The 27,888-nt window shown below is 45.0% G+C and overlaps 2 protein-coding genes across 3 annotated transcripts in view; one reads left to right on the top strand and one right to left on the bottom strand.

The window, feature by feature from the left end:
• The first annotated feature begins 1,777 nt into the window (after positions 1–1,777).
• Positions 1,778–27,888, top strand: part of LOC111078903 (putative mediator of RNA polymerase II transcription subunit 26) — a 30,231-nt gene continuing 4,120 nt past the window's right edge. For both annotated transcript variants that reach the window (XM_022373838.2, XM_022373840.2), the window contains exons 1-5: positions 1,778–1,820; positions 21,918–22,505; positions 22,578–22,685; positions 25,216–25,294; positions 26,845–27,785. In XM_022373838.2, coding sequence (XP_022229530.2) covers positions 22,361–22,505; positions 22,578–22,685; positions 25,216–25,294; positions 26,845–27,785 — 1,273 coding nt within the window. In that variant the 5' untranslated portion in view covers positions 1,778–1,820; positions 21,918–22,360. The remainder of the gene's footprint in view (positions 1,821–21,917; positions 22,506–22,577; positions 22,686–25,215; positions 25,295–26,844; positions 27,786–27,888) is intronic.
• On the bottom strand, positions 11,867–13,916 carry LOC111078905 (ras-related protein Rac2). The gene has a single exon (XM_022373842.2). It carries the CDS (start codon positions 13,489–13,491, stop codon positions 12,913–12,915), a length of 579 nt encoding a protein of 192 aa, XP_022229534.1. The 5' UTR covers positions 13,492–13,916; the 3' UTR covers positions 11,867–12,912.

Below are 27,888 nucleotides of genomic sequence, written 5' to 3' on the forward strand. Positions count from 1 at the left end.
ATATGTATGCATATGTATTATGATTTAATTAAACGCAACATTTTTGATGCTCTTAATGGCTAATGGGTTTTTTAATTAACGTGTTCAAAAAGTGATACATTTTGGTTTTGAATGGTAATTATTATGTTGTTGCCTGGAAAAGCAGAAATATTTATATATTATTGAATCACATTTCAATACTCCTTGTTCACAACAACAGAGACAGAGGTTCCTTTGAAGTGTTTGCTATTTCCTTAACAATTTAGTTTACCTAAATCATAATTCCCATCTCCAACTTTACTATCAAATTAATTCCCTTGCAAACTCTTGCAGAAAAGTTGAGTCAATTCCAACAGGATAATCTTCAAGTTTAAATTCGAGCAATGGATCATCAAAAGTGAATCTGCTTCGAGGTCATCCTGGTAACAGTTTCTCCTCTTTTATCTTCAGCTCATCTTCAAATTACAAATATTAACTTGATTGAGTTTGTTCGTGGCCACGCACCGTTGGCCACGCCCCCAGTGTGTCAAACACGCTAATTTACTGTTACATTATTTAAACACACACAAACACACACACACGCCCATACAAACACACGAACACACTTACAATCCACACACCCATGTAGAGGCGATAAAACTGAAAGGTTGTCACTTTGGGTAGCGTTAGGCGGTCGCTCTTGTTGGTTGGGATAGGCAATGGATTGGCTATAGGCGTTGGCACGGGGAGCACACTGGCAGGGGGAGGGGAGGCCCAAACGAAAAACAACAAAGAAAACGGTATAGCAGGGCGCATGAGCAATATTCGCTGGCAACATTTGGCCAGCAGCATGTTGCCAAGGTATGAAATGATTTAAATTTTGTGTAAAGAAATGTGTGATAATTAACGAGAAAATATATAAAAATTGCAATTTTGAATTATCAATTAAGTAGTAAATGTATGGCTCTTTTTTCTCGTTAGCTTTATTAATAATTTTTTATATAAAACACATCGAATGTTGCTCCAATGCCAATGCGATCCACAAAAGTTTCCCGCCAATTGCAGGCCAAAGCCGAAGTGTATACAAACAAACGCACACAGACACGCACAGACATGTTCGTTCTCTAACAACCCCAAAAAGCCGCAAAGCAAACAGAACGGGAGCTGGGGCTGGAGTTGGAGATGGGGCAATGCCCATTCGTCTGACGCTTAGTCGCTTTTCGTACGGTACTGGCGAAAGCGTAAAATCTGCCAAAGCTCAACCAAAAGCCGGCTGTTCTGGCACTTCCTCCCCTTCCCCCATCCCACCACCTTACCCACACAATGCACACAACCGTTATTTACATTTTGTTTTGCCGGCTTTTGGCAGCACGACGAGCGAGCAGCAGCCGAGTGAACCCGAGCGACTGGCCTGCCTGCCTGGCCTTTACACTGCATTCGCGTGTAGCCTTCGTTTCAGTTGGCAACGGCCCACACGCTGTAACGGACGTATTTTCGCTGCTCGGACAAACAAACAGAAATCCATCTGAAAGAACTGTTTTTGAAGAACGATTTGTGTGACGTTTTGAGTTTTGAGAATAATATTTGGAATTTTGAGTGCTTGTGCCCCCGTGCTAGCAGTCTGCCAGTGGCCACTACCCGTGCCCAGTGCCATGAGTGTGTTATTTTGAGTTATCGCGATTGCGGCTAAGTGCAATTAGTGCCACAAAATTTAGTGCAATGAATTGGGAAATTGTGTGCTCTAGCCAGGCGCATCATTAGCAAATGAATTATATCAGAAGCCTCAACAAATTCGATTGAAATTCACTTGTGTGTGTGTTTGTGAGAGTGAGAGTTACCAACTGTTTGGGCTCCAATCCAAGGTAATACTCTAACGTCAGACCCTATAAATATTCCTCTCCCCCCAACAAAATTTGTCACAGAAAAAACCAAAACCAAATCCATTGCGCATGTTAATTAAGACAAGACATTGAAGAACAAAAAAAAAAAAAGTAGGAAAAACCAAGAGCCAAATGGAAATGCTGAATGGGAGTGGTGCGGCAGGGGCCATTGGCAATCCATCCATCACTCAATTGCCTGTTCAGAAAAACAGATTTCAGTGTGTGTTCCGTTCCCCAACCCCATCCAGCCCCTGAAGAACTCTACTCCCCATTCTTGCCATGCTTTATAGTTGTTTTTTATGCGGACAAAACAAATGTGCATTATTTTTAATTTGAAAATTGAGAGCAGAACAACAATACAGCAGCAACGAGTGCACATGTGTTTCATGATTTTTTAATCTCTCTTTTGTCGGGGCCAAATAATTAGTTTTCTGCTATAGCGATAAATATTTATCCAAGTGGACGCGCACTTCACCAAACAGATGGCCCAGTCGATCCGATCCGATCCGATCACGATCACGATACGATCTGGTACTTCCTCAAATCATTTCAGACTTCCTCTTGGCTTGGGGGGCTGGCAGCTCTGTTTTCCCCCCCCCAATAAATTTTTCTATTTATCTTGATGCAATTTGTCCAGCCACGCCTTCTCAATTAACAAGTGAAACAACTGAAACAACAGAAAATGGGCGCAAAGTCATTTCCCGTGGGTTCATTCGATGGGATGAAGTCGTCCCTTGTTTTGATGTTATCAGCTGAGAGACGACGAGTCTTGCCTCGTTTTGTTTTGTTTCTTTTGCATGTTGCATGTTTGGGCTAACAAAATAATTGACAAAACAAATCATTTACGTGGCGAAAGTTTTGCAGCCCTTTCCGTCCACACCCCTTGCATCCATCAGCGGTTAAATTGCACACGATGGCAAGACACGCAACATGTTTGATGACATAAAAAACCAAACGAAAATACAAAAAATAAAATTGTGCAACATTCTGTGAGGGTAGGGAGGGAGGCAGGGCGAATTTCGCGCTGAAATATAAATAACAGCATAATAACGAGGCAGCCAGGCAGGCCGTCCGAGTGGAGAGATAAATGAGAAAAGGAGGAAAAGAACGGAATAAAACAGAACAAAACCAAACCAAACAAAACAGAGCAGAAGGCAGAAGCAGCAGAAGGAGAAGACGAAAGGGGTGAGAAGAACAATGGATATTTCTAGGGACAGATCAGATCTGCCAGCTTGTTAATTACAGAAAGAGAAAGATACTTATTTTCGTTGTGACAACAGAGAGAGAGAGAAACGCAGATGATGCTCCCTCCACATACTATTTATGATCACACAGAATGGAAATTCGCGCAACATCTTCTTGATCCGAATAGAGATCTCCCTAGAATATTATCACTAAGTTTGCTGCCTGAATAATACAAACAAATGACAATTTTATATTGATCTAAATTCGAAATTAATTATATTTAAAGCTAACAATATGATCAGGGTGCATGAAAACCGATTTACAATCAATGAATAATTAATTAAAGAATTCATTCCTGACTTCCAATCCAAAAATAATGTGATAGAAGTACTTGGTACCTACAAAAATCCCAAATGAGGTGCAAAAACAAACCAAAAATCGTTTACGGTAATCGAAACAAATGCAAACGGACCTTTAACCGCAAGTTAAATCATATTATGGGCCGACAGACCACAAAATGTTTGGCTCCTGTGGGCGAAACGTGGTAGCCGCAAATAGTGAGAGAGAGTGAGAGAGAAGGGGCGGCAGGAGCCTTGTGTGTTTCGCTTGCGGCTCACAGTCGATTGCCTGATTTACGAACCCGCAGACGGAAAGGTTCATTGCGATAGTCAACATGTTAACATGTTGTTAAACACACGGCGGCACAGGGAGCGGTCCTCCTCCACTCGTATGGAGAGGCAGTGAAATTTTTACGGCCTGTTTTTGGTTAGAAATCCCCACATTTATGGCTATTTGTATTATTTTTTTTCGGTTATTGCCGCGTCGCGTTGTTAGTGCCGATGAATATAGTTGGGGAGTCTTCGCGTCGCCTCCTACTTCCATTGGCAGGGGAAATGGCAAACAGTAAATGCTTTCGCCTGCTGTCGTATGCCGTTTATTAAAAGCGTATTTCCGCCTTATTGAACGCCTCACAGGGTTCAATGGATAAAATTATTATACTGTTATTTATTCCCACTCCCCACCACCCTTGAGTGGCCAGTCATCAACTAAATCGAATAGGATTTGTATATCCATCATTAGGAGGCATCGTAAAACCTTCATTTGAGTTGGATATATCGAAGGATCGTTTACTTTATAGCAATTTACATCAAAACAAACTATCACAAACAGGAAACGGCTTATCCTTGGCTGGAGCATATGTGCCCCGATTAGAGTTTTGCAGGTGACGATTGCCCAGATAAATAGACAAGCTACATTCGAGCATAAATGTACATATAGTAGTGGCCATGTTTATGGCTCTGATGTGTGTATCGTTTATGCGTGTGAGGAAACTTTATGGCCTTTTAATTGCTTTCGGTAACTTTTGTGTTGCCTCCACAGGTCACACAGCAATCACAAAACTGATTCATCTTTGGCCTCTCTCAATGCTGTTTATTTATGTGCGTCTAATTTATGCGAGTAATTCCACGTGAATGAGCTCTGTTCTGTTCTGTTCTGTTCTGCAGCTCTTCACAGCTCTCTTTCAGAATTGTAATAATGTTATAAAAATTTCAACAACTTTGTCGTCGTCGCGCCCCGCCCGATAATGTGGAAAACTTCGACGGGAAACTATTTTGAATATATGCATAAAAGAGCTGAAACAGATCATATGGCTACAGACGCAAGAGGCGGCTCACCTTCACCTCATTGCACCTTTGCAAACCCACCCCCTCTGCTTCCTTCACACACCGCATTGCACCTCTCCTCGCCCCCCCTTTCTTGACTCACCGAACCATCAAAGGCCCCCGTACGTCGCGTATTAACTTTTCATCTAAAACTATAGAAATCTTTTCTGCAGTCAAAATAAAATTCTGAGGGGAAATTCCAGGCATATTAAAGCCATCTGCCACTGGGCCTGCCTCTGCCTCTGCCCTCTGTAGCTGTATCTGTATCTGTGTATAGCTGCATGTGCAACTGAAATGGCAACTGCAATCTGCAGGTGCTGAGATGCCTGCTAATTTATGAGCTGTGCATTGTGTGGGTTAATGTAACAGCCAATTGCGGTTTGAGTTGAACAAGATGGCCCCACACACCAACCACAGCCACAGGCCCCAGCAAGGTCGTTTCGCAGAGGAGCAGTACCAAAGGGGGTGAGGGCATTCGCATGCCCCATTTGGCAGCAATGAGGAACTCAACCAGAAGGAACTGAAAGCAAAAAGAGTTCAATTAGAGCTTAGGGAGCACGAACCCCGGAAGCCCGGAATGAGAGAATAGGGTCGATAATCCCACTGCTCTGGCTTCCCTCTGGCTGCCACCTGATTAGCATTTCTTTGTGGGACAGCTAGCTGTCGTGTCGGGCGGGTAGAAAGTACGATTATTTATTTAAATCGAACTAAAACAATTTCGGAATGTAGTTTAAACTAACAGCTGAATCGGCAGAGCTTATTCTGTGCCTTTATTTAATTCCCATGATTCCCATGCAATGGCAAACGTTGCACCATTTGGAAAGTTCAGGGAAGTTCATTTAAATTGAAATGAACTAAAAGAATAGTTTAAGCTTCAGCCTTCAGCCCTCAAATGCCAGAGAATTTGGTCGTAAATCCGTGAAAATCATTTGCCAATGAATGAATCCCAATGAATATTCATATGGCCAGGGGCAAGGGTCAAGCTCTTGAGTGTTTCCCCCACACTAGCCACAACAAGTCGCAGAAATATTACGCATACGCCATGGGGGAAGAGGCTCATAAATATATGTTTGGCATAGAGCGGCAGTTTTTTTCTCATCTGATCGATGCCTTCCTGCCAGGAAGTCGCTTTGGCCAATGGCGTGAAATTCACTTTCATTCGATTTGTATTTTTATTTGGCTTTTGTTGCTTGTGCTTCTGTTGTTGCTATGCCATGCACCTTTGCAGGTGGATGGTTTTATTGATTCCGGCTTGAAAGACACCGGAGAGACGGAGGCAAAGCTATTGGCAGACCCAGAGTCACGGTAAATGCCAAATAATTAGCAATGAGGCAATGGTCGTAATCTTGGGCCATAAATCGAGCGTCTGACATTTCATGTCAAGGCTCGTCGGCAAATCGATTGATAAATTAATCAGAATTAGTCCTTGAAAGTACATAATAAATATTTATAGGATCTGTATGAGCCCTGTCCCCCCCCAGAAGCAAACCGAAGCGAAACGAATCGAAAAACAATCGACAGGCAGGCAGTCGAGGAGTGCCATGGCATGTCGTCTCTGGTGGAAATTTTTACAATTTCCACTGCAATTTAAACGTCTATCAACAGGGGATGATGAGGGGAGCAATGGTAGCACAGGACTCAGTGCAGCTAACAGAGTCCTTAAAGCTTAGATTAAACTGTACATGGGATATACAATATCTACTCAAATATATACTCGTATATCTGTAGTATAAATCTGTTCCATCTGCGTCTGTAGCCAGCAGACAATGAAGCCACTTAAGCCCGCCGCCTGGGTGCCTCTGGAAACTCTGGCCCTGGCATTGGGAGTGTCTGACAAATGAAGACTGACATTTAGCAAACAGTTGAGCTGAGAGTCGAGTTGGGCGCTGGAAAAAGAAAAGCGAACAAAAACAGAAAAACCAAATTATTCCGCTTACAACTCAGTTGTCGCAACTGTTTGGTTTTTTAGTCGCAAGCAACTTGTTGTCATTAGGCTGCCTGCCAGCAGATTTTCCATCTCTGTGGAACGTGAAAGATTTAAAATAAAACCACTTAGCCGCGCGAGGCTCCATTTGCGACAATTGTTTAAGCCTCGCGAGCTCTGATAAAGTGTCCTCTGAGGGTTCTTCAGTTCAGTGTTTGAGGGCGGAAAAGTAACTCCCAGAAATCGTGTCAAATGCAAGAGCTTTTTGGGTGGTGTACACATATTTGAATAATTTAGTGGCTGGGTGGCAGATATACATGTTGTGACTGAAATATGTCAGCAAATATTTAGAAAGTATTCAAGATAGATAGGGCAGGGACACTCCGATATACCTTTCTCTTTGCAACATTCTATCTACGAGTTTCATCATTTCAACCCAATTTCCTTATATTCTGCTAACTATAGGCCATTTATACCCTTCAATTCATTTATCTTTCCAATTAAATAGTAATTCTTTCAAAGGAATTTCCACATTTCCACAAGACTTGGCATTCCTTTGCAGAGATATCCGCTTTAATTTGAACAATTAATGTCAATCTGCGCAGTGAGGGAATAAATTTCGACTGCTCTAGATATATTTATAGTGAAAGAATTATAATCAAAAAGTAAATTCATTTGATTTGATTTTATTCCGCCTTGGGTGCCGCTTTAGAATTATATTTATGTACAGATCATTTATTTTATGCACATCTAAATAGAACCTTTGACTGCCTGCATACATACGTATCTGTATCTTTGCGTCTGTGTTGTATCTGTGTGTTTATTTTGTTAAATATTTATAAAGAGCAAAACATAAATAAGCCAAAGAATAAGGAAAATCTTTGAACTGTGTTACAGCAAGCAGGGGGAAAAGCGGGCAAAAATAGAGAAAAAACTGTGGAAAAAATTGGAAAAAAACACACAGACACACCTTGGGGCGCTTCTACCTGGGGCGCTTCTAAGTGCTGCCCCCGGGCCACCTCCGCCGTCTTGGGTCTCTCCCAGGGACTTGGCTCGTATTTTCAATGCAGTTTTCATTATTAACTGAAAAAACCTGACAGTTGGCCGATGTAATTGTATTTAATTGAATATGAAAAGCCTCCCCCACAGCCCATGCCAACCCATATAGAATGCACACCTGCACACCTGTAAGGGGGGGGGGGGGCATGGATGTATGGATGGAGGAGGCGACGTTTTGAATGTCAGACTGTGGCAGACTTTTCAGCTTGTGGCATCGCGCGATGTCCGCCCGTCGAGAGCGGAAATTTCAGCATGTTCGGGATGTCAACATTCCCCAGGCCCATAGAATGTGTTTTTCCCCTCCACCCACCGCTGTCTGGGTGTCATGCCTCTTTTGTGGGCATTCAAATGCGGCATGCAACAAGTTGGCAGCGCCCACAAAATGGCGGAAACGTGCTGCTGTCAAGGCAGACTGCAAATCGTAGCTCCTTGCAGGCTGTGGAGTTGTGCAGCGATAGGAGAGGGGCCATGAATTATGGAATGCATATTTAAACGCAACTTTAAAGTTTTTTATTGAGCGAGCGAGCGAAGGAGAACGTCTGACCGGAAGAGGCAGCATCCGCATCCTAATTGTGGCAAACTTTCGCACACGCTTCATATCCTGTCTGCTCCAGAGTCCATATACCGTGTCCGTGTCCGTAACTGTATCTGTGTCTCTGTCCATGTCCCTGTTCATTGACTTTGGCAACGACAACGCCTGCGTTGCCAGCGATGGGCACAAGGATGCAGGACACACATTGTGACTTTGTTTTTAATACACTCGACTCCTCTTGCAGCCTGCATCGATCGCCCAAACAAACACGGCTCTGTCGCCGGTCTGTGGCGTGCCTCGGTTCATTACTCCCCTGGCCGTGTCCTGTACGAAGTCACCAGCCGCCAGCTGCCATGAGTCTTCCTTTTTTGTTTGGCTGTTGTCGAAGCTCACGTCAGGCCCTGACAAAGATTATCAATAACAAGTCCAAAGAAGTTATCTGTGTGTGTGTGTGCCTTGTCCCTGCAGCGGATATTGGCTATGCCACAAAACTTGTTGGCTCTTCTCCATGAAACCGCCAACCACTGGCCATTTTATGGTCCCGTTCTCTTGGGTCCTGTATTGTCCATGATAGTATGGAACATCTATAACAATTGTCGTACTATCATTTACGCTAATATTTGATGGCAATATAGATAGTTTTATATGACCGCCTCATTTTATTTGCATCATTATTTGCTTATCGATTTTAGAAGATTTATTTAGTTTACATCGTGACGTATTTTGGGATTGTGATCTGCATATATCTTTCTGCTGATTATTGCCCCCAAATTGGATTCAATTGTCCTTCGCTGTGTGTGTGTCTTCCCTCCAAGATGTTACCCAAATTCCAGCATCCGTTCCATGTTTCATTTGTTGTTCCATCGTCAGCCAAAACCAACAGCCATTTGGCAATTTTGGGATACCCAACCTCTCCCATTCTCGCACCGCCTGTCCCCGGGTAAAAGCTCACATAATAATTTGCAATGTGTTCTGGCAGGAAGTTGCCGCTGGAAGTATGTTGAAATACGTTGGCTGGGGGGCAGCCAGGTGGGAGAGGAGTCAGTCCATGGTCGAGCTTGTCATATCCTGTTGGCATCGCTGACAGACGCCGCGGCGATGGTGGCCCAGAGGTTCAGGTGGGCTCTCTCTCCCTCTCTCTCTAGCTGCCAGGCGGAAGTGTGAAATATTTGTAGCCTGCCCCCCCAATTTCCATGCCTTCCTTTATCAGAATTTACCTGCTTCTTATGTGCAATGGAATTTCTGCGCTGGAGCGTATTTTATTGGCATTTTGTAGAAAATTTGTGGCCAGCTATGAATTCTTTCGCCTCGCTTTGGGTTCAGCAATTTTCGTATTAAATTTTTCTTGGTTTCTCCCTCTTCATTTCTATGTACATGGGTACATACATTTTCCCTGGAAAATCTCTCAATTAAAACATCTGAATTCGCATTGTGCGCTGTGCGTATAATTGATTTAGCCAAATTGTTAACCGAATGAACGCGGCCAAATTGTGCAGACCATTCTGGTCCTGCCGCCCTGGGGAACCTTTTAATTTCACGCATGCAGTGCATAAATTTGGCATTTGGCATTTGCATTTACATTTCGGCAGTCGGCCCTGATTATGGGACACTTGTCAGTGGATTTGCATGGCACAGCAGTTAGTATCCAGGCCATCCAGTCTGTAGTTTTCCCATTTTCCGATTAGATGGTGGCAATAGTCAGGGGCTAATCCCATGGATGGGTCCGGACTGAAGCGAATTTTAAGTTGGATTTAAATATCTTTATCATTTCTCTGGCATCCACTTATTCTACTTTTATTTATATGCATTTTTGCTTTTATTTATCTTCGAATTTGATTATCTGGGATTGTTTAGATGCGAAATTCAAACGAAAACTAGAGAAGATCACTGCGTAATTCAATTGCATTGCGTTGAGGCTTGTTCATGATTCAGAAAGAAGTCCGAAAAATCTGATAAATAATACAATAAAACATTGGTTCTGTGGAAGATTGAAGAGCAACGTGTTCCCAAGTATAACATTGCCACCTTTGATGTATTCGTTTAAAATAGCAGAGGACTTCCGAAAACTAAGGGACTTAAAATCCTTTCGATATGCCGTCTGCACCAATATTCTTCTTTCTGAAAAGTAATTTAATTATAAGAAAATTGACATTATTTCAAATCAATGTTCCGTACATAATATGTATGAGCTAAAAAGGGGCTGAAGCATCAGGCATGCAACAAGGTATTCTCTGTAAATTCCACGCCTGTCAACGCCACCTCCGTCAACGCCTTCTCCGCCGCCTCCGCCTCCACCTCCGCTTCACAAGCAGCGCAGTCGAGTGCCAAAGGTGCATGTTTCAGTTCCCAGACGCTCTGGGAATGTTTATGCTAATTAAATTGACTTTAGTGCATAGTACAGCCTCTCTACGCGAACGAGTACGCGTACGATTATATCTCTCCTCTGGCAGAAATGTTTGTTCACAATGTGGGTCAATTATGCGATTCGTCGCGTCACAGACAAAAATGATGGCAGGGTGGTGCAGCAGGGTGGCAGGGCAGCGGTGGAACCAGCAGCACATCCATCAGAGGCAGTGCCTGGCATTGAATTGCTTTGAGATGCTTTCTGAGCAAGAGAGAGAGAGAGAGGCGAGTCCCCACTCCTGGGGAGGCGGAACAGCAGGTTGCCTTACGTAATTATTTGTCAAATTCACACTGGGACGAGCGTTGCCGACTAGAGATGGCCACAGGCTGTGCTTCGTGCATTTCCGTGCCAAATAAGCACAAAAATATCCGTCCTGAGAAGCTGAAGGGCAATATATGAGGTGCCGGGGAAACTTGAAGGCTTGCTTCGTTTTCCATAAAGGTAATATGTAATTTGGGTTTCCAAAAGTACAAACATTTTGTTTTAATTTAATTTTCTTTTCCAATTAAAATATAAATTCGCATAAACACAAATGTTACCTATCACATACGTGTTTGCTGGCAATATTTAGTAATAGATAAAGTTAGACTGAATTTCATTAGCTGCTAAGATTACGTATTACCGTTCTGAACACGGGACCATCTCTAGGACAGACCCAACCGCTAACGAGCCATAGCCCACTGACATTCTCGACACACTCTGCGAGCCCCCCACCCACATCAGCACCACATTCGTCCCCCCACAACACATACCGCCACCGTCACACCTCCACTCTTGCCCTCCTGCCCGCCTATGGGCAATCAATCAACAGCTGGCGGTTGTCGTCGTTGTCGCTTTCGCTCATTATGACAATCGAAATATAGATAGAAATTGGCAACACAAAAATGCCGTGAATGATGGGAAATATTGTTTATGATTATGCCCTGACAAATTGCTTAGTCAACGGCGACCAAAGGCGATTCTGGACATCCGGTCGTCCGGCAATCGGAAATAATTATCAGAATTTGTGACGATAAGATTAGAGTTCTGATGTGTACACGATTTGTGGCAGCCACCCGAAAGTATGCTCTTGTTTTCAAACACAAATGTATTCCAGACAGAAAATCACAACCAAAAAGCTGAAAATTGTACTAATAGAGAGATGCCTTGCTGTATTGGCTCCTACTATGATGACTGTAATCATTAGCCCCATTGTATCTGAAGTGCGGCGCTGAAAAATCCATTTGCTTTCCAAATACTCGTAATTCACTCGAAATCCGTTTATTTTGCTTTTTACAATGGTATTTATTGTGTTTATTAACATTACACTGTAGTAGTAAATTGTTGTTAATATATTTATGTATATAAATTAGGGTTATGGTCGGTAAAAACAATTTGGCAAAGTGTCTGCGCACGCACTCTCATTAAAAACAAGTTATAAATATATCAGTGGATCAATTAACATCAAAGTAGTGCTAAATGGGGGCTTTAGTGTGGCATTAATTCAGACATAATTCAGACATTATTCACACGTTATATAAATCAAATGCAAAATACACAAAACTAAAAACTGAAAGTTCCCCCCAAAAATATCCTCCCCGCATTTGTCGACTTTCAGTTCGATGATAGGTGCTGGGCGGGGCTCCCCAGCTCTTATCTCCTGCAATGCCAGTGTTTTGTGTGTGTGTGTTGGCGTGTATCTAGATTTATTTACAATTAATTTTATTTGATTTGTCATACATTTCCTGCGGCCTGAGACACCCATTGTCTCACACACGCAAACACACATATCATCCACAATCCACACACAGGCATGGGTGGGTGCTTCTCTGGGCCCCCCGCCTCGCCCTGCTGGATGCACTCTCAATGATTATTTCTGCTGCTGCTGCTGCGTAGCTGCCTTCCCCCTACCACACACATCACACATAAAGCTGACAATAAAAACCAAAATTACGCTGGTGTTTCTTTATAAGGTGAGGCATTTCCCCCTTAACGAGTTGATGATTTTCTTTTCCACTCTCTCTTTTTTTTCTTCTTTTTTCTTTTTGAGGCGTTTGAAAACAGGATAGGGCGCGTGCTCATCCACTCCTTGGGAACGAAGCCTCACCTTGCATTAACACACCTTGGCTCATTCACTCATTCACACATACACTCTCTCTCTCTTTTTCTGTCATAAACTCACTCTGACACGCTCTCTCTCACACGTACATTAGCTGTAACTGTAAACCCATGCATTATTTTATGTTTCTTTTTCATTTTTTTTTGTGTTGTTTGCAAAAAAAGAGTTTTTTGCACTTTGTTCTCTCTCTCTGTTTATTGTCGCCGCCCTACAGCAGCTTGCACATGCGACGTGGGGGCCTGCGAACCACCGGACAAAGCACAGAGCGAATGGCCTCATCGAAGACCGTCTTCAGGCCCTTTTGGGTCAGTGCCGAGCACTCCAGATACTTGACGGCTCCGATCTCCTTGGCCATGGCCAGGCCCTGCGGATAGGTGATGGGCGTCAGCTTCTTGTCCTTGAGCTTCTCGATGGTGGCCTTGTCATCGCGCAGATCCAGCTTGGTGCCCACCAGAATGATAGGCACACTGGGGCAGTGGTGACGCACCTCCGGGAACCACTTGGCGCGCACGTTCTCGAACGAGGCGGGATTGACCAGCGAGAAGCAGATGAGGAAGACATCCGTCTGCGGGTAGGAGAGCGGACGCAACCGATCGTAGTCCTCCTGCCCGGCCGTATCCCACAGTCCCAGATTGATCGGCTTGGCATCGACCATCACGTTGGCCGAGTAATTATCAAACACCGTGGGGATGTATTCTCCCGGGAAGGCATTGGTCGTGTAGCTGATCAGGAGGCAGGTCTTACCCACGGCTCCGTCGCCAACAACAACGCATTTGATGGCCTGCATGACGTAGTCGCTGCTGTGTAATCTATGTATATAGATTGCTGGTGGGTGGTGGTTCCGTGGTTCGGTAGTTCGTCGGGGGTGTGTGGGGATCTGCCGTTCAACAAGTTTTTCGCTCTCGCGTTGGCGTTTTAAGTTTTTTTTTTTTTTGGCGATTATACAATAATTTTTGCTCACGCACTAGCACACATACACGCACACACACTCACAGTTCGGTGGATTGCAATTATAGATCAACAGTTATTCCAGCATTCAATGAATATACGACGGCACTGTTCTTTTTCTCAGGCAAATATTTGTTAATGAATTAATTGAGTGTCCGCACAGAGGGGGAGAGGAGACTGCCTCCAGAAGTGCATGCGATCGATGGCCAGCAGCTACAGAAAACACACCCAAACGACGCCTTCAGTGAGCGGAGAAGCAATGAAAATTGCTGACAGAATCCAACGCGTTGGCGCTCTCCAAATGTTTGTGGGGCCACAGTGCAGCCATAATAGGTTGGGCACCGCTCTTCGGGGGCCTAACTAAATCTCTTTATACAGAAAGCATTGCGAGCGGCTTTGCTGAGTTGCCCCATACCTGCGCTGGTTATACCATGTGTGTATGGGGCCACTCGAACATACGCCATCCCGCTTGCTCCAGTGCGCACAGCTACCTGCCGCTGAGTGTGTTGCGCACGCTCCCCAGTGCAAGAGAGAGAGCCAAAGTCACAGTCGCCTCTCGAAAAATTAGTCACACTGCCGCCGCCTCGCCGAGTGAGTCATCCACACATGTGGTGACGTTAATCGTCGCTGTGCGAGCAAGAGAGTCGCAGAGAGCGGTAGACTGGCTGCGCTCTCTCTCTCTCTCTCTCTCTCTTTACTTGACCCTGCTTTGGTCTTTTTTGTAGAGTTTTCTATATTTGTCTGCGGCTCTTCCATGAATTTCCCTGCCCGTTATGATGTCGCTGTCGTCGATGATGCTGCTGCTGTTGCTGATGTTGTCGTTGCCGTTTCTTTAGTGTGACAATTTTCACAATTTTCACAGAGACCAGACCAAATGGATGCTGCTGCTGCGCTGCCTGTGCTCTGGTCCCGCTGCCGTTGACTATTTTAATGGACCGCAAAAATGCGTGTGTTGGCTAAAAGATGGCAATTTAGAAGACCGAAGCTTCAAATACTCTTGCAGATGAAACCTTAATTGAGCGAAGGGAAAATTCGAAAGTCTAGAGAGAGTCTGAGAAATGCTGAACCTATGCCTTCATATGTGATTCTTTCTAAATGATAATAAAGATCCAATATATATGATCGCACTTTTAAACCGAAAGCATCCCTGCGTTGCAAACAGCCATCACAAATTCATGCTCTCCTCCTCTTGAAGGGCATAAAAATGCACAAAATATCGACAACAAACCGAAACCGAATCCGAAAACACAACCGAGACCTAAACCGAAACCGAATCCGCATTCAGCCAAAAGCGATAGCCGAAAATTCCAACCAAATACCAATGTTTGTGCGTTTGTTTCCGTTCCGCCCAGACTCCAGCCCCCCCACACTCCCACAATTTTCCACCATATTTCAATGAATTTGCATGCATTTTTGCATTGAAGTGTTTTAAAGTGCTGGCTGGGCTGCCTGGGAAATGTTTTCCCGTTTAAGTTAATTTCTTGCGCTGCTGCCACTGTAATTGGATAATTAAATAGGCGCCAATGCTTTGGCAGCACTCCTCCCCATGTGATTGAGAATATGAAAATGACCATAAATATGAACTTGAATGAGTGTGAGTGTGAATTTCAATAATCAAAATTATTTTAAAATATTTTTAATGGAATTCATTGTTGAAAATCCGCTACAATTAAATCACCAATGGAATCTGTTCAAGTGGAATAACTGTTTCTGTTTCGGTGGAATGCGTGCGCGCATACTCGATATACGACTATGTAGGAAAAAAAGGAAATACTGATAATGGAAAAGAGTTCGATACTTAATTGTGGGATACAACTAACAAAAAAACCTAACCTTTTTTCTGTTTAATTGAAATCTAAGAAGAGTAAATACTCCGGGATTTCTTTTTTCGCTGGAACTATTCGGTCTCTAATTTGAATGGAATTGTTGTCTTTACTGGTTATACAATTATCGCTTGACTGTAAAAATGCGATAAGCGGATAACATACGCGTATCATTCATACAATTAAGCGCAAAGGACACACATAGCTTTATTTACAACAACGAGCCTTTCGTGGTAATCAGACGTTTATCCGCGAATCCTTTTTACAGCAGACTCCCTTTCCGAGCCAGATCCATTGCAAAATGGAAAACTGTGCAAATAATTAAAGCAAAAAGGGAAATATGGTAAAGGAATGACAGTCAGAGCAACAATTATTTGATTACTGTCGCAAACGTCATCGTTCGCCTTCCCATAGGTCCTCTACCCCATCTGTTTTCCCTGCCACGTAATTGGGGAAGTGATATATGTGTATGCGCATAGTGCCCACCCCAGCCCACTCTCCGACCGTTCGTCCGCCATCGATTCCGCACACACACACACACACACACGCCACGCCCCCACACTCCGGCCCAGCTACGGACCATTATGTGCAGAGAGTTATTCATAATTGTTGTTGCACTCCAAGTGGCAGAGAAATGCATAACAAACTGGAAAATATTCAAGCCATTTTTATTGCAACACCAGACGAACCACATATACCGAAACAAACACACACAAACACACATTTACCCACACACAGTTATAGATACGGATACGGATACAGACGGGCGATAATGAATGAATGCACGCTAAAGAACCGCAGTCTGAACCGTAGAGCCACTGTCCCGACCCGAACCCCGACCCGACCCGACCCGACCCGAAAAAAGCGGAATAAAACAAATATATGCCACATGACTGCAACGGCGGACAGGACCCACAATAGCACTGCCGACGAGCAGCAATAAATTTAACACTTTAACAGTCCTGTAAACAGATGCCCGCCAAGCAGCTGCAGTGGGAGTACGAATGTACATACGTACTTACTTCCAAAATCGGATGGTACTTAGCAAGGAATATACCTGCATATATATATAATCTCAGAATATATATTCCCAAAATCGGAACCCAATATTTTCCGACAGCATATATTTGGGCTGCATCGAAAAATTAAACGCTGAAATTTAAAACTTAGACAACATTTGTTGTTTGTTTTGTAAATCGTTTGTGTATTACCCAAAGCTTTTCTCTGACCCTATACTTTGGTTGCAATGCAAAGAGAATATTATTTTTTTGTATTCACGTAGATTGATCCTTCGATTGACCCTATCAAAAGGCTACCTTGTGGTAAGGACGTCTTTAACTTTTGCAGCTCGTAGCTCATATTTTCTGTTAAAACCTTTTTAAGCCGTTTATTTATTAAAATTTAATTGCTTTTCGGGATGTGCAACCTTTTAAGATTGCTTTCGAGTAATTATAAATAAATTAAATGTTTATTTTCGCTGTGCCGCTTGTGGCATTGAAGTTTCTGACAGCAATTAAACTTAATATATAGATGAATTCCATGCGATGCGATCGAAAAGTGAAATTTTTACTGGCACTTCGGACACCCGCGGAGATGTGAATGAGAGTCCATCCGTCGCGTGTTAAAGCGCGTGGAGTTTCTTTCGGGATAATTGTTTAAATACTTTATATTTTTTTCCGTTATTCCGTTTCCATTTTCCTGCCGTTCGTTTGCAAATTTAATTTATTTAATGAGCAGCGGCAATAAAACGCATTTACTGTCAAGTGATAAAATGGTATTTCAGTAGAGACTGCTTCTGTTTTCCCCCACTGTTTTTCTCCTCGCACCCGCCTCCACCATTTTGGGATATTTTTCATTTATATGTGCCCCACATGTCAGGCGCACTCCCCCGGCCCCACCTGCTGTTGACATGCAGCAATTATTAACTTTTGTGCGGCTGCTGCCATGGTGCCGTGTGTTTTTTATTAATTTCTTGTTATTTATGCAAATAGTTGGCACTTAATACTCGCACGCTTGCAAAAATAAATACATATATTAAATAGCTCATATACGAGTTTTTATATAACTGTATCCCTTTCTGTTCGCTAGTTATTTTTTCTGTAAATTGCTTTGTGAATTACAATAAATTAGCAGCAGCAGAATGGTATGGTTATGGTTCATATTCCAGGATTCCCTCCCAGTTCACAATTATTGTTAGGGAAATATACAGGAGAGCACACTCATGCAAAGCTCTAAGAATTTTAGGAATTTTTACACACTACAGATGCCTTCAAATATTTGGGAATAGGCCTTAGGATATACGAATCCAGCCTCTAGCTTCAGCCTGTTGCATACATGAATTAAGAATAGAGCCAAAAATACTCCAACTGAAAGCGGGTACCACAGCATTCACTGGCACGGCACGGCACGTTCACCGCTTATCGACAATGTTGAGCTCTTTTGAGGAATTTAAAAGTTTCCAAAAGCGATGAGAATGAGCATGTGGAGGAACAACCTGGTCTGGCCCTGCGTTCTGTGTTCCATAAACTCCACTGAGTTATCGCAGGCAGACGTGAAGTCATCTCTGGTCGCATATGCATTCCCCGGATTCTGTCTGTGTGCGGCCTGGCCTGGGCTGGTCGGGTCGGGAGGGTCACGTCTGGTGCTATGGTCTGGACGGGTCCGTCCGGGTCTCGTCCTGTTTGACTGCTTATGAATAAAGTTGTTTGCTGGCTTGTCAATACACACATGCCATCATCATCATTCCAACGCCTTCATACCCCAACCCGAACCCCATTCCCATCTACTCCATTCAATTGGGGTTATTTGTCGCTCTATGTGGCACGACTCGTAGCAAAGACCGAGACCGGCCATCCTACCCCACTGGTGGTATCTTTTGTTGACTTTTCGGCTTTTTGAATGGGCCACGGAGATGTCTATTCATTTTTTGTGTAGCGCTATTAGGGCTGCTGCCCTCATCACTCCCCCGAGCAATTTGAAATGAAAAGTTATCTGCCATATAAACATATGTATGGAGGATGGATGGAGGGAAAAAGAAAACACAGAAAGAATGATATGATGTGTGCCACCCACCCCTTATTGTGGCAGAGGTATAGCCTCTGCCCACACTTGTAGGCAGTAAATAGCAACAGGCGTGGTGACGAAATGTGTCCTTTGACATTTGATCGCCTGCCTCCGATAATCCTGGCGAGAGCACATCGCCACATCGTTGGCTCTTCAGCAGCAGAGGCAGCAGCTTAATGGCTTGCTGCATTATTTATAGCACGTCGTGTTTCCCATCAGAACGCTTTAACACGAGTGCAGAAAAAAAAGAAGCCAGAAATATAGTCCACACAAGTCGTTGACTTTAATCCGTAGACAATGCAGGGCATTAGGCGGCTCGATTCCGGACAGGATGCAGCTGAAGTAATTAAGCACTCGATGGGTGGAGAGTCCACTGAATGTTTGGCAAGGTTTGTGCAGCACAGATGAAGGAACTTCTATGAACATGAATCCTTCTATTGGAATACAGCAATGGCCGAAGTTATTCCAGAGATTCCTCACAACAAAGAATGGAAAATATAACCGTAGAACTCCCCGTGGGTTAGCTTTAACTGCAAAGAACATTCGTTCGCCGACTAGCCCCCAGTGTATTTTTGTGTGTATTTTCCACACACGCAATTGCAAAGTTCAGCTCACATGTAAAGCCGGATCGGAGTCGGTTCCTGAGCTGGCGGTGAGGAGTCCTCACTGCCTCTGCCTTGGCGGGGGGCGACGGGACTTTTACTAACTTACTTGCCACGAAAGCGTCTTAATTTACTTTTGCGCTCAGGCGTCTGGAAAATAAAAGTGCAGCCACTGGCAGGCTTTGTCCTGGGCCTAAAACAACAGGAGGAGAGTAAGTAGTAGCAAAGCAGGAAGAGAGAGAGAGAGATGGCTAAAGGAAAAGAACTGCGGCAATTTGCTGCACCGTTTCTAGCGGTTGAACTTGGGCTTGGGCTTGCCGCTCGGCAGTGCAGTTAATTATAATTAAGCATCCGAGTTAACTTAACCACTTTGAGGCACTCTCTTAACTGAAGGAGTACACACATCCCAGCACACAGCCACAGGAGGCAGGATCCGGTGCAGAAGCCATGAAACGACTTAGCCACCCGCTGATGGAGGAGTTGCAGCAGCTTTAATTTGTCAGAGCTTTCTCGTCGTCATCGTACTTCTTCGTTCTTGCTGTTTTCTTAATTAAAGTTGCGTTCATTAAAACGCCTACAGCGCCGAAAAGTAGGCCACGAAAAGTGTTGCATATTCAAACGGTTATTCAATACGGTTCTTGCTCCGGCTCTGATTGTTGTCTGTACCCCACCCACAACGGCCACAACAATGTGGCGGGGGGTGGGGGGTGGTTGGTGCAGAACGAACGTCAGCCGTTCAGGGGGAAGCTCAGAATTGAGCCGGCGGCTACATGCTGGCTCGCAGCGATTTTCCTTCATTTGCAAGGACAATGCGACACAAAAATAGAAAGCTTTTGAATGACTGACTGACTGAACGGGTGAGTGAGTGAGTGAGTGAATGGGTGAATGGGCCTGAACGGGTGAATGAATGGATGAATCGGCTGAGGCGAGAATGGCAGGCAGGAATGCCATTATAATAAATAAAGAGCCTTTCACTCATAACTGGCGTACAATGCAGCCAAAGCCATGAATATCCCAGCTACTCTTTATCCCTCTCACTCTATCTCTTTTATCTCTGTCTGAATCTATCTGTCTCTATCTCTGTCTCTCTCTGTCTGTTTGTCTCTCTCTCTCTCTCTCTCTGTCTCTGTGTGTGCATCCTGTTTAATTTATGCCAAACAATGCGAGAAACGCTTTTAATAAAGCTGATGGCCACAGCCTTTGATACCGATCAATGATTACACTATACTCAAGGAATTACACTCTTTTGCTGAGCTCTTGAATTGGTTCTTGACATATACTCCTGCGGAGTTAGTTTGAAGTTTAAAAAATAACATTTGTATGGCATTTTATTTAGATTTTATATTTATTTAAATTTATATTATTTATATTTATATTTTATATTATATTATATATATATTTTATTTAGAAAGCTGTAAAAAGGATATTTTCAAAGTTGAAACATTAATCCTGAATTCTTTTCTATATTTCGAAGCAAAAGCTTGTGGCTCTCCCGTTTAACACTCTTTAATCAGCTTATTTCCTTCCGCATTAGACTCAAGTCGGGGCTTTCCAAAAAGCTTTCCCAATTAACACCAACTGCCGCGTGGCCATAAATCTGCAATAAATACAGTGAGGGGTGGGAGCAGTTTGTCTGGGGGTAGGATGGCGGGCTAGCGTCGAGCGATTGCATAAAAATCACATTAACAATTTGCTAGTACACGAGTATTTTATTTTTATTGCTGCATGTTTTATTTTTATTTCATGCACGTCTTTTGTACATATTAATGCCCTTCCTCTCGCACACACACACACACACACACACATGCAGAGTGAGGGAGAGCTATGCAAAGGGCCTCTCCACACACCACACGCACACATTGAACACACATGTTGCCACAATGTGGCACGGGGCCAGGAGACAGGAGGCAGAAGGCATTGCAGTGTTGCGCCATCGAAAGCGCAATAAAAACGCTTAATTTTTCACTTTTACATGAACGCCGACAGAGTTACGTCCCTTCTCTCTCATATCTCTTTCTCTCTCTTTCCCCAACGAGGTGTTGGCAACGAAGGGTAATGGTACTCCTCGTCGTCCTCGTGTTCGTTCTCGTATGTGTAAGCCATTTGAAAGTTATTTAATTTAATAACAAGCACAAAACATGTTCCAAGTAAAAGCAAATGGACATAAATATGAAAAGGACACCGAAGGAAACGGTGTAGCAGCAAATGAGAGAAGGAACGAGTAAAAGTTGCTAAAAGGAAATTTCTCCTTAAATTTCAGGAAAGAGCTTTTAACAAATGCGATTGGTTTGGCTCTGTACTCCACATAAGTAGGTTTTTTTTAACCCAATTTCCATTCCATTGATCAGAGATCTGCCAAAGGAAGTATTCCCCGAATTATATCTGAAATCAGCTGCACTAAAAACCCGCCATCACTTTAAGGGCAAAAAAAAAGGCAAAGTCCGAAAAAGTTCCTTTCAATTAAAAAGGCATTTTTGCATTTTAATTGCCTCGCAATAAGATGAAAATCCCCCAAAAACAACACAGAATAAATCCCCCTCCCCTATATAGTGCTCGTGTGTACATGTTCCTATAAATGAAACGCAAATACGCGAACAGAAACCGATACGATACGAAACGATGATATCCATTTGATATTTAAGCCAAACGACAAACAATAGCGACAGGGAGGGAGACAGACAGGAACATGGACGGGGGACACAGACAGACAAAAGGAAACAAAAGCGAATGCGATTTTTATTTATTGTGTACGCACTTGCTCTGGTCTTATTTTACAGATTTCACCCAGCAAAAGCCGGACAATCTGCGGCCAGTCACAGATTTGGGGACGCTGCAAAAGTGAGGAGTCAGCAGTGCCGTGCCGACTCAATCCTACTGCAAATGAAATAAGCTGCAGCGGTGCATACAAAGCCGTCAACAAAGCGCCGTCTAAGCCACAACAGCAACAGCAACAAAAACAGTCAGCGAACGCGGAAAATACTCACAAAAAGTAGCACAAAAAGGCAGCAGAAACAGGAGCAAGAACAGCACCAGAAACAGCTTTAGAAAAAGGTAACAACAACAGCAGCAGCAGAAACAGAAACAACAACAACAAAAATAAGAGGAACAGAAAGGAGTCGCCAGGATTGCTTTCTTGTACTTTGGACACACGTGCGCCGCGGCTGCGCCGGTGCCCGTGCCCGTGTCCCTGGGTGGTCCTGGTCCTGGTTCCATCTCAACCATGAAGCTGTCAAAGCTGTCCAATCAGACGAATTCCCAGGATCCGCAGGCGGTTAACTCGCGCATCTTTGTGGGAAATCTGAATACCTTTCAATGCTCCAAAACGGATGTGGAGCGCATGTTCCAGATCTATGGCCGACTAGCGGGTAAGTCGGAACAGAAGGTCCCTCCCCTACGATTATGTACGTAACGTTATTGTTATTGTCGTTTTGTTTCAGGCATATCCATGCATAAGGGCTATGCCTTTGTGCAGTTCACCAACCCCTTCGATGCCCGCAATGCCTGCCACGGCGAGGATGGCAAGACGGTCCTCAGCCAGACCCTAGGTGAGTCCTGAGGCCTAAAAATACCACGGATATGGTTTTGTGGGATATATGCTGATATAGGTTTCATATGAATCTCTTTCAAAGAGAAAATCCTCATTCAATATTCAGCTTAAAATAAATCCTTCTTTTGCACTGTACTTTAAAAATTTCTCCACCTCGAAGCCACAGCTGCTTTGCATAGACATTCCAGACCTTAACCCTAGTCCCCGGACAAGGATCCGGGCCGCTGCAGTTGCATGTCCATTGTGGCACAAGGATAGCGCGGGTCGTCAGGTTAATGGCCGCCGGCACCGGAAGCGCAGCACTAAAATCGAACCAACGCGCGAAAAAAGCCACAAAGAGGGCGAGTCTCAGAGGCAGAGTCAGAGTCTAAGGATGAGTATGAGTATGGCTTTGGTTGCCATACATAGTAGGTGGGGAGGCAATGGTAATGAAGGAGTCGAGTCGAGACCCTGGCATGTGTAGTGGCCATATCTTAGGCACCCAACCACAAGCGGCTGTCTGAGTATTTTTCCCCGGGCAGAGTGCGGAAGTGGCTGCAGGCCGCAGAAACTTAAAGTGCGACCGACATAAATCTTGGCGCGATACTTTTAATGAAATTTCAATGTTGTGCTGTATGTCTGTCTGTCTGTCTGACAGTCTGATTGTCTGACACAGCCTGACTACCTGGCAGGCACTACCGACGACTGTCTGTCTGTCTGTCTGTCTGTCTGGCTGGCTGGTTGGCTGCTTGGCAATTTCGTTTGAGCGTTTAATGAAATAATTCCAGTTGCCAGTTGCAGCTGCAACGTTGACGTGCCACCGATTCGCTTTCGCCATTCTTTGGCAGTGCGTTCTGGCTGGCTGTGAATCCTCCATTTTGCTCGTGTGAAGAACAACTTAATGCACTTAGTGCGCTGTGTCAGCTGATGGAGATGATGGCCGGAATGACGGAAGAAAGAAATGGGGCGATGGAGATGTACTGCTGGCAACGTTGCGGATGCTTCATATTCATACGACCCGCTGGCAGGCAAAGGGAATGGAAAAAGAAAATAACTTAAACAGCACTCATAAAAAGCTTTCGCTCTGCTTATGCAAATGCAGAATGCTAAATGTGGAATGCTAATTCCTCTGATTAGGAACGAGAGCCAACAGCCCGCGAGTCCACTCCCAGCGTGAAGTGGAGGCGCCGCAGCCTGTAATATTTCATTGCTACGCGCCATTGACTCTGGAGTTGGGTGGAATGCGGCCAGGCCGCAGCTAAACCGATTGGAGCAGGACTGGACCGAGGCGGCTGGAGCCTTGGTGGAAATCCTTCTTACGCTTTTATCCTTAATCTTAATTATAGCCTGCCAGCCGAGCAGTCAGACAGCAGCAGGGCGGTCGGGAAGCAGGCAACAAAAACAGAGAGAAAGGAATGGAATGGAGAAAAGACTGAAACAAAGCAGAAGATGGCAAAGGCAAAGAACTGAAAAAAAAGAAAGTGGAAAAGCTATCACGCCTCCCCCCGCACACACCAACCGCTTTCCCATCCACCACTCCCACTCACCCACCAATTTGTAGTTATAGCAACGTCTCACTCCCATTTTCCTGCTTTGATTCTGTCTGCTCCTGTCTCTCTCTCTCTCTTCGACTGTGGCTTGTGTTTTGGCCGTGTAGCTTCTGGCCCTAAGCCCCCCGGCGGCGCAGCCGTCGCACTTCAAACTTTGTCATGAATTATGATGAACGAGCGTGGGCTGTGCGAGTGTCTTCCTGCCCTTTGCTGCTCCCTGCTCCCACACACACCCTTTAGGATTTCCTCTACAACAACAAAAAAAAAACAGCCTCTGTCGCACCCTTTTCATTGAAAAATGAAATGCATGAATCCGTTGCTTCCTGATATTTGTATACCCTTTAAGCGGAAGGAACAGCTAACATTTGCATGGAGTTTGTTGTGTGGAAAAGCTATTCATAATTAAGCTATTGATTTTAGAATCTCCGTATTTCCATCGCTTGTCTATGCTGTTGATATTTTTTGTAACCTGTGCCATAAATAAATGTGGAGTGCATTTGTTGTGCGACCTGCGGCCTCATTGTTTTTGTTTTATGCATAAAGAAGAGCTGACAATGTATACAGTTTTGCCTGTGCTGCAGTTTTATTAAGATTAATGATTGGGGGGGCGGCGGCGGAGCGTTGAAGTCAGATTGAATTAGTCGTGGTTCGGCAATGCAGCTGGCCAATGTGGGGGATGCATGTAGACGGAGCATAGCAATTTTTTAATCACTCACAGCCCTCGTCCATTCATTTGCATAATGAAAGGAACTGAAATGATAAAGATAGCAAAAAGGGATGCCATTCCATTGTCCTGCTGGTCTTTGTGCCTGATGTTGTTTAGAAGACAATGACTTCAAAAGACTCACCCGAAAATTTGTGTGTGTATTTTTGTTTATGTTTTTATTTTGTTGGGGCCCACAGCAGATTGCCTTTTGCAATTAGGAATGGGAAACCAAATACGAGTCCTACATCCTTCGACCTCCATCTAATCTTTTTTCTCTCTCTGTTCCCTTGCAGATGTGAACATGGTGGCCGAGCCGAAGGCACACCAGATCGGTAGGAAGCGACAGAATGTGAGCAAGACGGGAAACGATTGGTGAGTGGGTGGGACAAAAAAAAAAAAAACGATTACGATGATTACGGAATGCCTGCTGGGATACATCTCCATTGCAGCTCATTTCAATTTAATCTAAAAGTTTATTTTGGTCAATTTAACGCCGCCATCGCCATCGCCATCGCCATGTGGCATTCATTTAGAGTTTATTTACATATCATTTAACGGCTTGACTTTCGCTCGGTTTCGCTTGGATTGTTCTGGGGGTTTCTGTACCATGCAACTACCCCCGAAAGTTTCGCCCCAAAATAAATAAACAAATAAGGAACAATTCATCAGGCGATGGCCATGAGGGCCCGTCCTTTGTTTCAGCGCCCGTCTGGCATAAAATATTTGGCTGTCAACTGCTGGCCGATGGCCGAGTCGCCTCGTTCCGTTCCTCCTGTAACCGTTACCAGACCAAGTTTCCCCGTCTCCATTTCCCAACCGTCTGCAGTGTGTGGGTCACTCGAGTTTTCCTGTGTCCGTGTGTCCGTGTGGGGAGAGAGTTCGAGTGCTGCGTCAACACACTACCGGGTTCTTTCTGCGAGTTCTGCGCTGTGAGTGACAGTTGCAATGTATGCCATAATGTCCTGCCTGTCTCGACTGTCCCACTGTCCCACCAAGAGCCGTGGCTGTGGGGGGTTGCCTGGCACTGGCTCTGACATGTGCACTTGTTTGTCCTGGCGCGGCCGTAATGATGACTGAGCGACATTCACAATTTATTTGGGTCTTGAGTCCCGGACGCGGCGGCGCCTTCTCGCCAGCCTTTTGCACTCGTGTGGAAATATTTAATTTAAGCTTAATGACGCCGAAGTGAAATGCGTTAAGGCTTTAAAAGGACATCGCATCGCATCGCATCGCCATGGGGCTCGAAGAGGAAATCCATCTGACATCGACTTGATTGTAATTAAAACGCAAACATGTCACGGTCCCGCAGGCCCACCCATCCGTTGCGTCCGTCCAGGTGCTCTCCTGTTTGTCATTAAACGGCTGCTTTCACTCATTCTCTCATCCGATTCCCCTGACCACACACACAAACCCACCGAAAAGCCGCAATTGTTGCGCCACTCACCCACCCCTTGCCAGCACCCTGAACCCTGAACCCTGAATCGCCCACTCTGGCACACTCATTTAACCACAAATGCCTGGAGAAAGGGGGGGGGGGGGGGTGGAAGGGTGTTGCGGGCCATTGTATCAATCACTGGCAACATAAACCGGCGGGAGGGCAAACGCAATTGCCAAATGACAATGCAAACGGCGAGGCCTAAACAAATATTGACTGACAGACGGACTGGACTGATGGGCTGACTGACTGACAGACTGACTTACAGACACTGCGGTGGGGCAACAGTTGGCAGATTGTTCACTTTCAGTTAATGGCAAGGGGTATCGGTATCTGTGTGTCTGCCAACCATTTTTCCAGTTATTTTCTTTGTTGCATACTTTTTGGGGGGTCCTGCCAGACACTTCAATTAGCGAGCAAATGTTTGCCTAGCGTATTAGCCCCCGTGTAATGATATCCTTCCTGCTGCTTGTGTCTCTCCCCCCAGGGACTACTTCTACGACAGCTACTGCTCCTCAACCCAGCTGCGGGGCGGAGGAGGCTCCAATGGAGTGCGTGCAAAGAAGCGGAAGCGTCTGATGACCAACGGAAACGGCTTGGCCGTGGCCGTGCAACAGCAGCAGCAACAGCAACATGGCCAGCACCATCATAGTGCGGCCGCGGTGGCCGCTGCTGCAGCGGCAGCCGTCCATCACCAGCAACAACAGCAACAGGCGCAGCAAGTGCAGCAGCAGCAACAGCAGCATCATCATCAGCAGCAGGTGGCTGCCGTTGCCATGGCAGCCATGGCCAATTTGTTGCCCCAACAGCAGCTGTTGCTGCATCAGCAGAGTCTGCTCTCGAATGCCGCCACCGCGGCGGCAGTGGCCACCACGGCAGCCACAACGGCGGCGCCCGGTGCCCTCCACTGGTCCCAATACAAACAGGAGCAACAGCATTCGCATTCGCATCCGCAACAGCATCCCCATCCGCATTCGCATACACATCCGCACCAGCAGCAGCAGCAGCCCCAACAGTTTGGATTCCAGCTGAAGAGCAGCGTGGCTGTCCAGGCGACGACATCGCCGCAGAATGCAAAGTCAGCAATAATTGCTAATCAAACGGCGCTCGCCGACCAGTATCCGGGTGGAGTCAACGTCGGTGTTGGGAGTGGGGCCGCTGCCGGGGTCTTTGCCCATCAGCAGAATCATCAGCAGCAGCAGCAGCAGCAACAATTGGGATGCCTGCTGCAGCCATTGACGCTGGCATTGTCCCCACAGCAACCGCAGCCTCATCAGGTAGCAACGCCCCTTCAGTTGCACAGCCAATTGATGCAGCAACAACAGCAGCAACAGCAGCAACAGCAGCAGCAACAACAGCAGCAGCAACAGCAACATGCACAGGAGCAATTAAGTTTGCATCAGCACTGGGGACCTTTCAAAGTGTACAGTGAGTATTGACTTGAGTGGTTTAGCGGGTGGGTAAGGCACAAGGAATATTTTAATGGAAGTGTGTGTGTAATATCTTTAAGCAGGCCTGGCTACTGGCTTGA

Source organism: Drosophila obscura, unplaced genomic scaffold (genome assembly GCF_018151105.1).
Source record: "Drosophila obscura isolate BZ-5 IFL unplaced genomic scaffold, ASM1815110v1 contig_30, whole genome shotgun sequence".
Classification (NCBI taxonomy): Eukaryota; Metazoa; Arthropoda; class Insecta; order Diptera; family Drosophilidae; genus Drosophila; species Drosophila obscura.

Coding starts and splice junctions, on each gene's coding strand:
- LOC111078905 (XM_022373842.2), bottom strand. CDS start 13,491: ATGCAGGCCATCAAATGCGTTGTTGTTGGCGACGGAGCCGTGGGTAAG.